The 17173-nt window shown below is 44.2% G+C and overlaps 1 protein-coding gene and 1 non-coding gene across 4 annotated transcripts in view; one reads left to right on the plus strand and one right to left on the minus strand.

The window, feature by feature from the left end:
* CLIC5 (chloride intracellular channel 5) overlaps positions 1-17173 on the minus strand; it is a 154319-nt gene that overhangs the window by 90555 nt on the left and 46591 nt on the right. Inside the window, exon 1 of one of the 3 annotated variants that reach the window (XM_010973834.3) lies at positions 109-502. The exons of the other annotated variants lie outside the window; for them this stretch is intronic. Coding sequence (XP_010972136.1) covers positions 109-171 — 63 coding nt within the window. The 5' untranslated portion in view covers positions 172-502. Of the gene's footprint in view, positions 1-108; positions 503-17173 lie in introns of those variants that run through there. 3 annotated transcript variants of the gene reach the window in all.
* On the plus strand, positions 3238-3343 carry LOC123613955 (U6 spliceosomal RNA). Its single transcript, XR_006721395.1, has one exon. It is a non-coding gene; the product is annotated as a U6 spliceosomal RNA (small nuclear RNA).

A 17173-nucleotide genomic window follows, 5' to 3' on the forward strand; every position in this document is an offset into this window, starting at 1 on the left:
GCTCCCTGGGGAGGGTCCGGTGTCCCAGCGCGTTAGGCGCACGGCCACGTGAGCCGCGAGTCGGGCTGGAGGAGCCGCAGGTGCGGCGGCGCGGGGACGCCGACCTACCTTCACGAAGAGCTCGATCTCGGGGTCCCTGTCGTCCCCGTTAGCCGTCGCCGCGTCCGTCATGCCGTCGGCGCCCGGGGCCAGTGTCCCGGGCCGGGGAGGCGCCACCTCTACGGCGCCTGGGTCAGCGCTCCTGCTCCTGCTGCTGCTGACAGCGGGGCCCCCTGCGGAGCGGCGTTTATTTATCGATTTTTAATGTACGTCTCAAGCCGGTGACAGCAGTGCCTGAGAGATCTGGGGCCCCCGGCGATCACCCGGAAAGGAGACAAGCCAGGAGGGGACAGGGGACCTGAGGGAAAGGTGGGCTCAGGGATGGGCAGCAGGTCCTGGGAGCAACAAGTGCCGCGCACTGGGAGGTGTCACAGGATCCGCGGCCGGCAGCGATCCAGCGGTCGCAGCCAGCGCCCAAAATAGCCGGCGCCGCGGGGCGGGGTCAGCCTGGGCGGGCGGGAGGGGCTCCCCGCGAATGCGGCCCCCGCCCCGCACCCCACACCCCGCACCCGGCGGACCCGCAGCAGCCAGGCGGGCGGAGGATGTCCTGGCAGAGGTGAAGCCGGGAGGGAGTGGAGGGGAGAGGAGGAGAGCGGAGAGAAGAGAGATGGGTTTAAGCCTTACGTTTCATTAATGAAGCATCAGCTCTTCCAAGTTACTCTTCTACCGGCGTTACCCACTTGGAAAGCCCCTTCCTGCCTTAGCGATGCTCAGAGTGGGATGGGGCTGTGGAGAGCGGGGAAGGGAACGCAAGGACCCTGAAAAATGTGCGTTTGCCCGCCTCGTGCTCGTGCTCGTGCTCCACCAACAGAGTAGGGTTAGCGGGGAGAGGGACGCAGGGACGGGCTGCGGGTGGTGGGGTGTAAGATAGAGAGGTGAGCCAACCCGGTCAGGTGCAGCCCGAGCCCAGATCCATGTTCTTTAACCGTCTGGGCTGTTGCTCTTCCCTTTTCTTTTCTTTTGCTTACTCTTTTCTTTCTTTTCTGTTCTTATTTATTTCTGTCCTCTTTTTAAACGTTTTTTAGTAAAGTATAATATGCATTGGAAAATGCATATATGGTTAAGTGCACAGTTCAATAAATTTTCACAACTGAACCTTTCCGTGAAACCAGCACCAGATGAAGAAGTAAAACGTTAGCTACACCCCCAGAAGCTCCTCCTGGTCTCTCCTCTCTAGCTGCTCTACACTGCTCACATCCACCTGGAGTAACTATTATCTGGACTTGTAACAGCACAGGTTAGTGTGGCCTGGAATTTTACAATAAACACAGTATAAACTCCTTGGCGTCTGGCTTCCTTGGCTTGCCTTTAAATTGGTGAGGTTCACCCATTCTGCTGTGTGTAGTTGGAAATCATCCATTTTTATTGCCACAATTTATTTATCCATTCTTCCATTGATGGACATTTGCATAGTTTCCAGTTAATGATTACCAGGGGGCTGCTATCAACATTCTAGCAAACATCCTTTCACACAACTGTTGGCTATATACACTCAGGAGTGGAATTGCTTGGTTCTAGAATTTAAGAATGTTCTTCTCAAGTAAACACTGCCAGACAGTTTTCCAAAGTGGTTGTACCACTTTATATTCCCACCCTCTATTTCTTTTAAAAACAGGTGCTAAGTCTTTTGCATCTGGAATCTAGTCAACTTCTGTTTGTGTTCTTTGCCTTCTCTTTAGTCAGTCCTTTTTGTGCTCTATCTTGCTTTACTTACAAATACATATTTGTTCCACAGCTTTCTAAGAAAAAAATTAATCACTTAATAGTAAGTAACAGTACTTATTAGTTTCCAGGCAAAAAATACTAAGCTCTCTACATGTCTTAACTTATTTAATCTTTATGGATAGGGCTATTATCCCAATTTTACAAGTGGGGAAACTGAGGCATAGAGTCTTTAAGTAACTTGCCCCTAGTCATTTGGTTAGGAATCAGCAGAATCAGGATTTGAACCCAGACAGACTGAGCCTATGCTCTTAACGACTCTACTAACTGCCTCTCTCAAACTTAGTGCACACTGGGTAAGTCACTCTAGGCGAAAAAAAAAAGACACTGCCCTGGTCTTAATGGAGATTAAAATCTATTTCAGGATAACAGTCACATAAAAGGAAAACTAAGGCTGCCACATGAATTGGGCAGATGGAGGGGCTACATAAGTCAGCACATAGACAGATTATTCACCACGGATAGAGTGGCCAGAGAGAAAGGCCTCAGAGAGCAGAAGGCACTACAGCTGAACCTTCCAGAATGGTCAGGCACCTGACTGGCAGAGAAGATGACCACCCTTTACGACAGGCTGTTTCCCCATAAAATCCAAGTGCAATGTCTCCTCACCGTACACTGTACACGATAGCTTTGTCAAGGTGAGGTTTGACTGCTCTCCTCCTCCTTGGTTTCGGGCTTACATCACCAAAGGCCTTTAGAGAAACAGTCACCTTCCCAGCTGTACATTCCCAGCCAGTGACTGCATACTCTGGGAAGGACAAGGTTACAGAGGGAGACAGCCACCTTCGCTGCGCTGCATGCACTACAGACTCATCACTTTCCCGCATGGGGCCACGGACAATATTTGCAATAGCAGTGTGGAAGAGGTATAACATTATATGCTAAAATGTCTTTGAGGGTTTTTTTTTTTTCTGAGAGAGAAAGATGCCTTACCCATGTGATTATTTTCTTGGCTATGAGCTAAACAATATGTGACATGACCTCCACTTTCCTTAATCCCACACCTGGCAGAGTTGGCTTTTACTTCATTTTCTCCAAATATCTCCCACTTACCGAAAAATGAAGCAGTTCCCTTTTAATTTCCAGATAATACCTCCCATCTGAACATCTTTGCAGGTAACTGCTTATTTTAATATTATAAACTTTTATTTTGAAAAATATTCTGCTTTGGTCATAAAATATTTCTGTGCATATTTCTAGTTTTTAATTTCATATTCTGCTTTATAAGTTCCAGATTTAAAAGGCTTCATTTTATGCCCTTTAATGTCAAAGCAAAATTGGTTAGTCAGTTCCAGCTTTCTTCAGAGAAAAACACCTCCTTGATCATAGACTGTATTTCTGATAATCATAGTTTCATAAACTTGGTGCAAGTTTTGATTAAATCCTTATCAGGAAAGCACTTCAAAAACATATTAAATGCTCACTTTGGCAGCACTTACACTAAAACTGGAATAATATAGAGCAGATTAGCATGGCCCCAAGGGAAGGATAACATGCAAATCTGTGTAACACCCATATTTTTGTATGATTGTTGAAATCAAAAATTATAACATATCTGATGGGGTTTTCAATATATTCAGATTCAATTATATGACATAAAGGGTGAAGGTAAAGGACCTTATTTGTTGTAATGTTTCTCTACTTCACTTCAAGTGGTAAGCTATGGACTCTAAGCAGATTGAGAAAAGTTATGCAAAGAGATATAGTAAAAAACCCAATAGAAAAATTTAAATGTAATGGCAAGAAATATTCAAATCATCTAAAAGGCGGGGAAAGGGAAAACAGAAAACTAGTAATAAAATGGCACACATAAATCCAACAATTTCAATACTTACACTAAATATAAATAGTCTAAACACATCAATTAAAAGCTGGAGATTGTTGGACTGGATTAAAAAAAAACAATCCAAAATCCAACTCTATGCTGTTACAGAGTCTCACTTCAAACATAATGATATAGATAAATTAAAGTAAAAATATGAAGAAAGATACCATGCAAACATTAATCAAGAGAAAGTTAGTCACCGTATTAATACCAAACAAAACAGACTCCAGAACAAGGAGATCATCATGGATAAAGAGGGAGATTATGTAATGATAAAAGAGTCAGCTCATCAGGAAGACACAACAACCCTAAATGTGTATGTCCTTAATAACTGAGCTTCAAAATATATAAGGCAAAAGTGATAGAACTGAAAGGAGGAAAAGAAAAATATGCAGCTAATGCAGTACCTAGAAAGAAATGTATAGGTATAATACATACAAGTATTATTTATAAATATATTACATATATGTGTATAACACACATAAGTATAAGTATAACATATATAAATTTTATATGTGAAATATTCTCTTTAGAAAAGAAGAAAGGTCTCAAATCAAGAGTCTAAGCTTCCACCTTAAAAAATTAGAAAAAGAATAGCCAACGAAACACAAAGCAAGAAGAAGAAGTAAATAATAAATATAAGAACAGAAATTAATAGAACTTTAAAAAGATAAAACAGTGGAGAAAATTAATGAGACCAGAAGCTGGTTCTTGGAAAAGACCAATAGAATTAATAAACTTCTAGCTATATTTACAAGAGAAAAAGAATGTGTATATATGATGATGATGATGAAGAAACCATGATGATCCTTAAAAGATTTTCCCAAAACGTTCACCTTACCCAGCACCAGAGTGTAAGCATATCATTTACGACAAGCTCCTACTCTTGTGTACTTAACGATATTTAGTCGAACCCACTCATTCTGCCCAGGGTAGCAGCTATTTCTATAGCAGTAGGTCATTCCACCCTTACATTCTCTACAGAGGATCTCTTGGACAATCCCAAGGGTTTCAGCTTCCAGCTGAGGGGACTGACTGATTTTGATGACACCGGTGGAAGCACCGGTCATATCATGTCTCTGTGGGAGGACCTAGTGGGTGTAGACAAAGGAAGATGGGTTCTTCCACCTGCATGAGGTCACAGGTTGGGCTGTGAGGCAGATTGGGCTGGGTCGCTGGTTCTGTTCCTTTATAAACTAACGTGCTCTCGGGTGTGTCCAACATTGCCAGTGATCTTTGTCCTCACAGCAATCTGCCTGCTTGTGCTCAGCACAGGGAGAGGCCAGGGAGTAGGCTGGACTGAAGCCCAGAGTCCATGTCAACAACTGTCACTCATCCCGCTGATTCACTTATTACTTATTCCTTTCCCTTGTGTTTTGGGGGTGACATGCTCTTTCTAGAACCCTCTGAGAACACGCTGTGTACAGATCCCCTCCTGAAACTGAGCAGTCTTACCTCCTATTATTATTCCTTCCTGGAATTCCTTCATGGGTCAAGTCATGTCTTTTTCATAAGAGTGGAAGGTCCTTGAGGACAGGAATCCAGTTTGGTGTCCCTTCAGCATAACCCACAGAATGCAATTGCCCCTTTCTATCAGCTTGCAAGCAAGCTGATAATACTCCCAGGACAGTGTACATGCTCGTTAAATAATGGCTGATGGAATCAGTTAATGAATAACTGGCACCTCTTTTATTCACAGCCTCCTCCTCCACTTGGAATTCTGTGCTTATATCACTCCAAGGCTGATGTTAGTGAAATAGACTTTACAGTGCGGAGTTTTTATAAATATTCTAATTTTGAACTGAAACATAGGAGAGGGTTATACAACAATAATGATAGTTAACATTTCCAAAAGTCCACTGTGTGTGGGAACTCTGAAACCCTTATTAGCTCACTTCATCTTCATAATAACCCAACGAGACAGGTGCTATTAGTCTCATTTCACAAACGAGGAAGCAAAGACTCAAAGAGGTTAAGTAACTTGTCCAAGGCCACACAGATAATTATAATCATTTATCTGGCACTCTGGCCCAGGTCTCCCCATCTTCTTAACCACCAGTGCTTTACTGTGTATGTGAAATAGGATGTGGTTGGATGAGATTTGGGTGCTGACAGACATTTAGAAATTGCTTATTGAATTGGTGGGATCAGTGAATGGCCAGTCTTAGAAAAGAAATGACTAGACTTGAGGATTCTGGAACCCTCCTTTGCTCTGCTAAACTTAAGAGACACCCAGAGATGAGCTGAAAAAAAGAAACAGGGACTAAGAAGTGGCACACACAAAATAAAAAAATGCCCAGCCCCTAGAGAAAGCAAAACCATGGGAGACAAAAGGCAGGATAAAAGTGATCCCAGGTCATGTTCTGTTGCATCACTGTGCATTTTTGGTAGGGTTTACTGCTTCAGTGATGGTCCTCCCTTAATGGCAAAATTCATACGTTAGTCACAGCAAGATCACATAAAAATACTAATCCATGTTTTAAAAACTTGGATAGCATCCAAGATAAATATATGTAACAAAATTCCAAAACAATTGTTGACCCATATTGCTCTTACCCACACATCTGATTCTATTTCGACCAACAGGTTCACTTTGCCAATTGAGCAGAGACAGCCTTTAATAACTCAAAAAAAGGCATGCTGTTAAAGAGGACCAGGGTGGAGGAGAAGCGAGGTGAGGGGCAGTGGGGATGGAAAGTCAGCATCTATACAAGTGGGAGCAGAATGCAGAATGTTTTGAGGAAAGTGGGCAGATGCCCATGACCCAACAGAATAAAGTTCTGAAAGGAAAAGGGAAAGGTTGTTATGATGTTTGACAGCTAGAATCCATTCACCTTTTTGTTAGAGGGGACCCCTATTTTCCTTAAGATTCTACATCCTCTCCATTCACAGCCCGTCAGGCTCAAGTGGAGTTTCAGGGGTGGGCAGATGACTCTTGTTGGCCAATGGGAGCACCGAATTCCTCTGAGCACAGTGATTGGTTCAAAATGGACACATGACCAACTTGGATCCAATGAGATTCAATTCTGAGACTTTGGTCAGAAATGTGTTTAAGAGAAAATTCTTCCTTTCTTTACAGAGAAACTAGGATATGATCCTGGAGCTGCCTACACTATCTTGCCACTGCTGAGACAAGAGTCTGACTGAGAGCAAAGCCAACAGAGAGGGAAAGAAAAGGGCCAAGAGATGGAGAAAGGAAGACTGTGCTCTGGTGCATTGTTTGAGTGACTGGACCTCTGCGTGCCTAGAATTTCCTATCCTGATGGTCAGTAAAAATCCCTTTTTGGCTCAGACCATCCTGAGTTGGGTTTTCTGATGTTTGCAACTAGAGATTTATATCCACAACAGTTAGAACCTGCACAGAATAAAGAAAGAGGGCTATGGGCAAGAGCTGTTCCATATGATAGAAAAAAGGTCTCAACAACACGGTGATGCACTTTAGAAAGGTGACTGCATCCTGAGATGAATACAAAGTATATTTTTTAGGTTCTAGTCCTCATAAAAACACGATATAGTCTTTTCAGGCTCATGAGCTAAGATACAAGGTGAAAATAAAAATATGTTCAGGAATTGACAAAGTTACAGAGAAAGGTCCTGTGTGTAGATGTAAGGTGATCACATAGAGCTACAGAATAAAATGATAAAATCATAAAACAATGTCTCCAGGAATTGATTGTTGTTTTTTTTTTTTAGCAGAGAAAAAAATTCCGGGAACATATGTGTATTTGAGTCTTTTCTTTCTTTCCATATATTTCCTTGTATCTTTCTCCTTTTCTCTCTACTTTAGGAACTCAGAGAAATAGAATAAAACATTTCTGTGCATTATTACCTGGTCAGAGCTAAGCCAACACAGAAGAAATTTATTTCTGCAGCACAGTAATAAGGGATTCCCTTTAACCTATACTCAGGGAGGAAGGTTTGATTCTATTTTTGTCATATATTTCCCCAACTGTGCAATCTTTTATGATCTGCCAGGAAGATTAACCCTACACCCACAAAGCTTGGACAGAAAAATCACAGAGTATTACCTTGAATTGTTTCAATTTCCTTCTTCCAGGGAGAAGGCAGAAAGCACTTCAAATATCTCATTTTGGTTAAATGCAGCAAGCACACCTTGGTTGGCTGTTCTGTACCAGGCACTGTGCTCAATGCTGGGGATAAATTTATGGTAAGTCCCAGCCCCCTTCCCAAGGAGCTCACAGTGCCTAAAACACGCATGGGGTGCTCCCAGTCCTCAGCCCTTCTAGCTGAGGAGATATAATGTGTTTTAGGAAAACACAGAATTGACATAGACCTGACATTGAAAAAGATGCTCATTGCCCACATTTTTATGACCATATAGCACTTTGATCTACACCAGTTGCCTCACAAATGAGTCCTCCTCCACTGAGACATTCATGGCCAGAGTTACTTCATCATTTTCACATTCATTGCTCTATTGACTACCTATTTTACACCAAATACACCTGGGAACACTGGGTCTACCTCGGGGAATAAACCAGGTGCATAACCCCTGCCTGGTGGGTCTCGCAGTTCATTGTGGGAGACGGAACAAACAAGCAAACAAAGAAATGGATGTATAATTATAAAATGGGAAAAATATTATCTGGGAATCTGGGTTGCAATGCTAAAGAATCGCGGAGGAGAATGCGGGAACCTCCTTTGTGCAGTGTCCATGGGGAAGGCCTCTCTGAGGAGGGGAGGGTTAAGCCCAGACCTGAATGATAAAAAGGAGCCTGTCATGTAAAGACCGAAGGGAAGAGAGAAAGGAACAGCATGTGTGAGGGCCCTGAGGTAGACAGAACAAAGCATTTTATGATGAGGAACTGAGGGTCTAGGGTCTACATCGTGGAATCATACTTTCACCTTTTCCTATGTGATTACATTTTGCCGCCTTTGTGACGTCAATACACTGTTGGAGAAAATCTGCCCAGAGGCTTTCATTCAGTGAAAGAGTTCTAGCACGAAGAAATAAAGACGGCTCCACTGAAGGTATATTGAGTTTGCAGCCAGTCACTCTCTGTACTTCTCTGTAACGATGCATAATTTCCTCAGTTAAATACACTTTGGAAAGGTTCTCATTGCACCCCTGTACAAAAGACACACATTAGTCTAAGACTCCTTTGCAAGTAAAGTTTTTCATCTCAAGGTCCCTCCCACTTGGTTTTTCTCACTGGCTGCGTCTCCACCAGGCTAGGGCATGTGGGGAGCAGCAAGCCCGCTTCCAAAGGCTGATATTTTATCCAAGTGATTTTATGTTTTTAAAAAATGCCTTGAAGTTCATTCAATTGCAGTAAAACGAATTCTTTTTTACCTTGCTCTTTTGGAATCTCATAGAGCCAACCATTGTCACTTTTTCCTCTCATAAAATTAAGTCCCCGGATGAATAGAACTGAATGTGGAACAGTCACTAATGCCCCATCCACACAGCACAGGGTAATTGCATCAGTAAACACCAGACTTAATGCCCTTAATGGAGCCTCTCAATCTTAAGGCCCAGAGGGACAACTGTTGACCTAAGCTGTGCCTTCCTCACCGCACCCGGCTCCCCACGGGACGTCATCAAATTAAAAGGCAGAGGGATGCAAAACAGCCACGCCAAAGTGGTCTGGCCAAGTTCACTAGTCAAGGCCAACTCCTCTGCTCCCTCCCCCTCATCGTAAGGATGCTGTGCACCCAGCAATGTGGATGCTGGCTGCACAGCATACCTCGTCCCTGTCCTGGGAGGTTACGGGCAGTCAAGAGCCACTCACTGCGGGGTGACCATTTACCCTGCAGTAAATAAGGCTGAAGGGGGTCCTGTCTGAACAATAAACAGTACTGACCCTCTGCATGTGCTTGTCACAAATGAAGACAAAATATCAGGACAATAAAAAGGGAAGGAGCCTGCTCATCCTGGACGCAAGCATAACGACACCTCCCACTGATGGATGTTTGAAGGTCTGCTTGTGTTCCTCTCTTCTCCAGTAAGCTGTAGTGACCTAGAAGGCATACACAATCCATTCTCTCTCTCTCTCTCTCTCTCTCTCTCTCTCTCTCTCTCTCTCTCCTTATTTTTTAAATAGACTTTCTAAAAATGGTTTTAGATTCACTAAAAAATCGAGCAGTCAGGACAGAGTTACGTGTACCCCCTACCCCGCATCATGCACAGCCTCCCTCCCCACCAGCATCCTTCACCAGAGCCCACATGGGCTACAGTCGTGAAGCTGCACTGACCGTCCTCATCACCCAGAGCCCAAGGTTGACACTGGGTGCGCTCTTGGTCTTGTACATTCCATTGGTTTTGACAAGTGTCTAACGGCGTGTCCCCACCACTGTAGTGTCACACCGAGCAGTCGCACCGCCCTGAACACCCTCTGTGCTCCACCTCCTCATCGCCCCCTCCTCCCTAGCCTCTGGGAACCACTCCGGGGTCTTTAACTGTCTCCACAGTTGTGTCGTTTCCAGAATGTCATCCAGCTGGAGTCATATGATATGTAGCCTTTTCAGACGGGCTTCCTTCACTGAGCATTATGCGTTTAACAGTCCACATGTCTTTTCATGACGTCCGTGGTCCTCTCATTACCAGCAATGAGCCTCACACAGAGCAGGCGCTTGATGGGCATTTGCTGAGGAAATGGGTTGAATAACCAAGCAAATGAGTGAGTGTATTTCAGGTAGTTCATATGATGACTGTTGACCTACTAAGCGTAGGCTCTCTGCCAGGCATCTTTGAACAATGACAGCATTTGCATGGGACCTCCAAAAAGACTTCTTATTTTATCATGCCAGCAGCCGTGAAAAGCAGAACAGGTATATTTCTTGTTATTTCCATGTTAACAAGATCAGAAAAGTTGGATTCGGGGAGGTAAAATAACTTGCCCAGATTCCCTGGGCCTGGGAGTGGCAGAGCCAGCACTGGCCTCTGGAACTCTCTGATGTACTTTGATGTCTTGACCCTGTACCACATCTCCCTGAAAGTCAGGCTCTGGGTCATTCAAACTAACAAATATTAAACGAGAAACTGATGCATGCTGATACAGTGACAGATGAGGGCTAAAGCCACCTGCTCCCAACCTTGTGGCTCAGGGGAGAACATCTCCCCTGAGAACAAAGGACCTTCAAGGATCTAGGCCCAAATTCATTTCAGATCTGCAGTGTGATGGGCCGTCAGAGGGACAATGAACTTCTGGGAGTGATGCCTGGTTACGAGTGAGTTATGGGTGAGGTTCATGAGGTCCCTGTCTGGAAATCAGTGCCATCCGGAGATCACTCATTCATTCCCAGATCTTAACTCTCAACCTTTGTCTCTCCCCCAAGAGCCTCATGCTAATATGAAACTACGTGCTGATTAAATACCTTGGGCGTCCCAGTTTCCTCAAAGTCAACATTCCCAAATGATCGCACAAATAATCTTCTTCCCCAAATTATCTCCTTATCCTGTGTTTTCTTTCCCAGTCAGTGACACCGTCATCTTTCCCGTCACCCAAACCAGAAACCAAACCCATATTTTGGTTTAATTCCTCCGTCATCCCTAATCCAATTAGTCACCAAGTCCCTACTCTCAAATCTCTTTGCTTTTTACCCCTGTTGCCGCAGCTGCATTGCCTCCTGCCTGAATGGTCATTCCTAACTGCACTCTGTCTGGGCCCCTCACCTTGCCCCTCAAATCCATTCTCTGCCCAGTGGCCAGAGCGAGCTATCCACAATACCCATTGGGTCACACCAGCCCTTGCTCAAAAGCCTTCAGTGGCTCAGTGTGGACCATAATGTGATGGCTTGTGACCTGTCTGCCCATCTGAACTCATCTGGCCTCAGGCCATAAAGATTCTGGGAAGCTTAAGATGATTGATTTCCTACACACACACACCCTGCTGTTTCCTGCCTCCATGTCTCTGCTCCCATTACTTGAAACACTTTCACACCTTTCCTCAGCCAGCAAACTCTTTCTCATCCTTTAAAACTCATGCCTCCATTACACATTATGCAAATCTCTATTCTTGTTCTATTACATTGAAGTTATTTGTTTCTGTGTCTGTTGCCCTCTAGAGCTAAGATCTTCAAGTACAGGAGGAACTGACTCATCCCTCAATTAAGCGCTTCCTGTATCATAATCATCACTTTACATGCCCACGGCCCCAACAAACTTTTAGAAAGCAGCGTGGTGTTTCTTATCTTTGTTTCCTCCTGCCCAAGCTCATGGTAGACGTCTGGATCTACCTGTCCACATTCACTCATTTGTTCAACAAATCCGTATTAAGACCCTATTTTCTTCCAACACGGTGCTTTGCAGAGTATGTTTCTCCAGTTCTTAAAGGTCTGATGCACTAAAAAATAAAAGCAGTGCTTTTTAATGCTAAGTTGCTGGTTCTGATATCTTGATTAAGTGGGAAATGGCTCTCCTGCCCCTCACCCTCTCCACGACATTTACTCTTTTCAATGTATGACTGTCACTCTTTGCCAACAGATGCCACAGTAAAAATGAGAAAATAAGATGTGCGAAAACACAAAGGTAAGCCTTGACTCTGGGCAAAAGATATGAACGGTTCACGAAAACAGGAACACAGAAACTAATAAATATATAAAAAGTCATACCACTTGGCTAAGACACTGAAATTGTACCAATGAGAGATTTTCTCATTGAGTTAGTAGAAATCTTTAGAGATTCATGATAAAAATGGTGGGTATACATGCAGTATGGGTGCAGAGTGTAAATCGGTACCGTCTTTTGGATGGGGCTGTTACCCATCAAATTTGAAGACAAAGTTTGGTCGTATGAAGACCCAACAGGTCCACTGACAGGAAACTCTTAAGTGAGCAAAGAACGTATGTTCAAAGATGTTCATGGCATCCTTGTTTGAAATACGAAAAAATTAGAAGCAAATTAAATGTCTACCAGTAGGAGACTGGGTACATTTTGTGCATCCACATAAAGAAGGATGTCACAGAAAGGACACTGATGGAGTGACGAGAAAAGATGTCCAGGACATATTGTTAATGGAAAAAGAATAAATTGTGGAAGAATGCATGCATTTCTTTCATTTTTGTCAAATATATGTCATTTTCTATTATACATATTGCCTGGAAGGCTACACACTAAACTATAAACAGTGGTTATTTCAGAATGGTGGGATGAGGTAGAGAGAAAATTTTCACTTTCACTTTTTACAACTTTTGATTTGTACCTTGCTTGAAATTTGTTTCTTCAGGCGTGACAGCTAGACTGTGCCCATCCCTGTCAGAGCCTCCTCGGGCTACGTGGACCCCCATTCTTGCGAAGTCAATCACGTTTGTCTTTGGGAAGCCAATTCTCTCTTCTTCTACAGACTTGCCCTGGATTCAGGACCCTCGTGCCCCGCATACACGCTCACACTAGCAGGTCCTACTTTCCTCTGGTCACTCCACAAGCACATATGGAGGAACCCACCCCCACCCCCCAACCGCCCTCCACTGCCCCTGTTGGCACATCGGCCCGCAGCACAGAGGAGCCAGGTGAGCTCTCAGTCCTGGTACATCTGCATTTTCATAAATAGCACAGAGGCCAGCCTTCCAAGAAGGGCGTGGGACCAGCAGAGTTTCCTAGGACAGTCTGTTTCAGAAGCACTCAGGAAGCATCTCAAAAACGGGTTCCTCTGAGCCCCTCCCACAAACACCGAAGGGGAGGGTGGAACCTGGCAATCTGCCTTTTATAAGCTCCGCCCCCTTCCCCGTGGTTCTCTTGCCCGAGTCCCGGCAGCAGAGCGCGAGCAGCGGGGAGGAGAGCGCGGGCGCTGGACCCTTCCCTGCGTCTCTCCACAGACTTCCTATCCGTCTTCTGCACACGCAGGAAGACCCATCCGGTTTCCTGATGATATCAGCCCAGGAAGCTTTTAAGGCTTGATTCTGAAAGCTGCACAGACCCTGTCTGGAGAAGAGCAAACAAATGCCAAAGGAGCAGCACTTGGTAACATGACATCTCTATCCACAGATGACTTTAATCTGTAGGTTTATCCGTATCTGGGGAGCATCTTTCCCTTATCATCCTTCCTGTGCTGACTTCCTTCATTATAACCAGAGGACTGATCACCACCAATATACTTCTCTATTTAATAAGAAGTTTAAAAAAAAATCTACACTTGATCATTCAATGGTATCTTAAGAACAAGCCAAGCAGATGGCCATAAAATGCTACATTAACAAAAAAGGTAATTGGGTGGGTCTAGCTCAGTAGTAGAGCACATGCTTAGCATGCAGGAGGTTCCATCCTCAGTACCTCCATTAAAAATAAAAAAAGAAAAGGGGTTATTAGTTTCTGAAGGCAACAATGGCTTCTTAGAGCAAGACGACCAAGGGTAGAGACCTGGGACTCCTGGTCACCACTTGCTAATTTAACAGAAATAAAACAAACAACAAACAAAGGTACCCACCCAGATGGTGCCAGAGTAGTTTCTCCCTGTTACTGAAGAGTCTGGATCTTAAAATACAGGATGCTCAGATTTGCCCTTGGGGAGATGCTCTCTTTGTTCTTTAGGTCAGTGCTTCTGAAACTTGACTGCTTTGGGGGCTATCGGAGTATTTACTCCCATCTCCATCATCAGAGATTCTGATGTACTTGGCCTGGGCACTGGGCTTATTTTTAAAGCTCCCCAGCTGTTGTCCTGTGCAGCCAAAGTTGAGGCAACTGCTTGTTAAGAGTCTTTTTAGTTCCACACAAGGAAGGTGAGAGGTACTCTCCAGGTAGCCCACACAGGAGCTTCAGGCGGAGAAGGTGAACACATTGGGGAAGGCTAAAAAGGTCTTGGCAGTGGGCACCCCACGTCACGTCCCAGCAAGCACCCCTGTTTTCTGTCGTAGCTTCATTGGACAATTTGGTGTAAACTCGACCAGGTAGACAGGACGACATCCCTCTGCCTCAGACCTCGGAGTCAACAGAGCCCCCCGCCAATGGAGGACAGAGCAGGCAGGCAGGGCTCGGGCTCAGACTATGTCCTTTGGGCATTAAATGGAAGAGTTGTAACCGAGTAGGACCCCTACGGGGGCTTCCGGGGACAGACCCCTCTGTCAGATCCTCTGCTGTAGCTCCTCTCTGAAGTACCCAGATAATAGAATCTCATGCATATTTCCTGACTTTTTCAGATGCTAAAAACCACCACCAAATGGAAGAAATTAGCTACTTGATGATTATGAGCCCCTAGACCTCCTGGTGCCTAAGGATTGTGATGGTGACCGCCCTGTTACCTTGATGTCACAGAATTGTGCACAGCTGATCACATACCGGCCCCCATTCCTCACTTGGCCTTTAAAAATGCTTTGCTGAAATCCTTTGCGGGGTTTGGAGGTTTGAGGGGCATAAGCCTGCTCAACCCTGCAGTAAACCTTTCTCTGCTCCAAACTCCAACGTTAGGTATCACTTGGCCTCACTCTGCATCAGGCCTTCGGTAACAGAATTTGGAGAACTGGGGTTGCAATAGCTGTGTGGCTTTGAGCAAGTCCTTTTGTAACCTCTCCAAGTCATCTGTAGTTTCTTTATGGATGAATGTGGACTATTGTCGTCAGCATTAAATGACATAAAGAATTTGGAAAAAAAAATACGAAAATACTTGATTAAAAGTAGGTGCTCAACACATTAAAAAAAATGTTTCTTACTTCATATGCAAATAACTCTGTAAGATAATGAAGGCAGTCAATGTTGCCATCCTCTTGTGGTGGTGGGAGAAGCAGATCTAGAAAGTTTAAGTGACAGGTCTCAAATTGCAAAGGGTATCAATGGCAAAACCAGGTCAGGAACTCAGATCTCTTGGCTTCTACCAGTCAATTCCTTTTTCCTATTTTATATTGTGCCTTGATCTTTTCCTCAAAAGGCAACAGAAAATTTCAAGTCATTGACTAATATTGGAAGAAGAAGAAAAAAAGCTAATGGAGCAGAAAACATTTCCCTTCAAGGTAAAGGCACTTTGACTGAGTGACACATACAGTCATTTGTTCTAGAATACATTGTTAAACAAATGGGCTGTTTAGGGACACCCGGCCATCCCTGGATGCTTCCATTCCTTTTAAATGACAAAACTCAAACCCCCTCCCACCCCAGTCAGTGCCTCCACGTCTACCATTCTCTGGGTCTGTTTGCCTCTGGACATTGAATTGCTCAGAATTGTGTTTGCAAACTAGTAATTGACTCACATCAAGCCTGTGAGCTGTCTGCATCTATCCTGGGCTCTCCCTTTGGTCGTTTGGGCTGAAGTAACTGGTCAGTTTGCACAATTAGTCAGGTCGCTCTAATGGCCACTTGTCTGACAGAGGAGGGGCTCACCAGCATACCTGGTGTCTGTGTCACAGCCAGGGTGGGCTCTTAATCAACCCTCTCCACTCAATAGCCTGGCCGATGTCCTCCCTGTATTCAGATGCTCAAGTCCCACTTTGCCAGGATGCTCCTCTGACCCCCTCCGCCTACAGCAGTTTATGCCTCTGGAAACTCAGGGTCACTTCCATTGTTTCCTTTGGCATTGCTTTATCATTTGGTGATTTATTTATCTTTACCCTGGTTGTTGAATCCTAAACTGTGTTCTGTTGTTAGTTTTCCTTCCACTCTGTAAATCGTGTCTCCCCCACGAGATAACTGAGCTTGGGGACTGGGCGATGTCTTTCTTACACTTCTGTTTCTCCACGGAGCACCTACAGTGCTAGAATCATGCTCAGAAAGTACTTGTTGAATAAATGAATGCATGTGGGTGAAATTCAGCGGCATTCCAGAACATCAAGTATTTTATTAGTGGATTCCCAAGAGTTCAAGATTGATAAGCCTTATGTGTTTTGCAATATAAGTGTTATGATAGCTTGTTTTGAAAAATCATACAGGAGGTTTTATTCTTGGGAATCCCTGAGCTCCAGATTTTCTGTCCACCCTTACTTCCAAATTAAAAATAAGACAACAATGAAAGTCTCCATAGTATATTCCATAAAAGCTGAAAAACTGATTTTAAGATTCTCCTGCAGAAGAACAAGAGGAGGAAAAAATGCCCCCCAAAAAGTCTTTTTCCATCCTTAGTTTAGCAACTCTTATTTAACTAACCTCAGGTCTTAACATCAGAAGTTACTGAGATAGAACCGACACGCAACACTACATTGTATTAACTTCAGGAGCACAACATCAGGGTTCAGTATTTGTTTATCCTGAGAAGGTCTTAATATTTTTTGCAGGTGTTATATTTTACCTCCTTTGCCTCCCTCATGAATAGTCAAGCACCTCCTGCATAAAAAGAACACCCCTGTCACTCTGGTTGGTGACTGACTATCGATTATTTCCCCTTTTACTCACAGCAGCGCCAAGAAGCCCTTTTGCAAATGGACTTCCAAACCTCAGTTTGGTTCAAAAATCAAAACTACAAGCTTTTGATCACAATTTATCGACTGAATGGCATGCTTGGCCAGTTTCAAAGGACAAATTACTTCAGTTGTGACACCGAGCAGAAAGGCCCAACAGTGTGGACGGCTGGGCTGTGCTCACAAAGAAATCAGTGAAAGCGCGAGGAACGGACCAGCTACAGAATTGTCAGAGGCCTCCACTGGTTC

The sequence above is a fragment of the Camelus bactrianus genome, chromosome 20 (genome assembly GCF_048773025.1).
Source record: "Camelus bactrianus isolate YW-2024 breed Bactrian camel chromosome 20, ASM4877302v1, whole genome shotgun sequence".
Lineage (NCBI taxonomy): Eukaryota > Metazoa > Chordata > Mammalia > Artiodactyla > Camelidae > Camelus > Camelus bactrianus.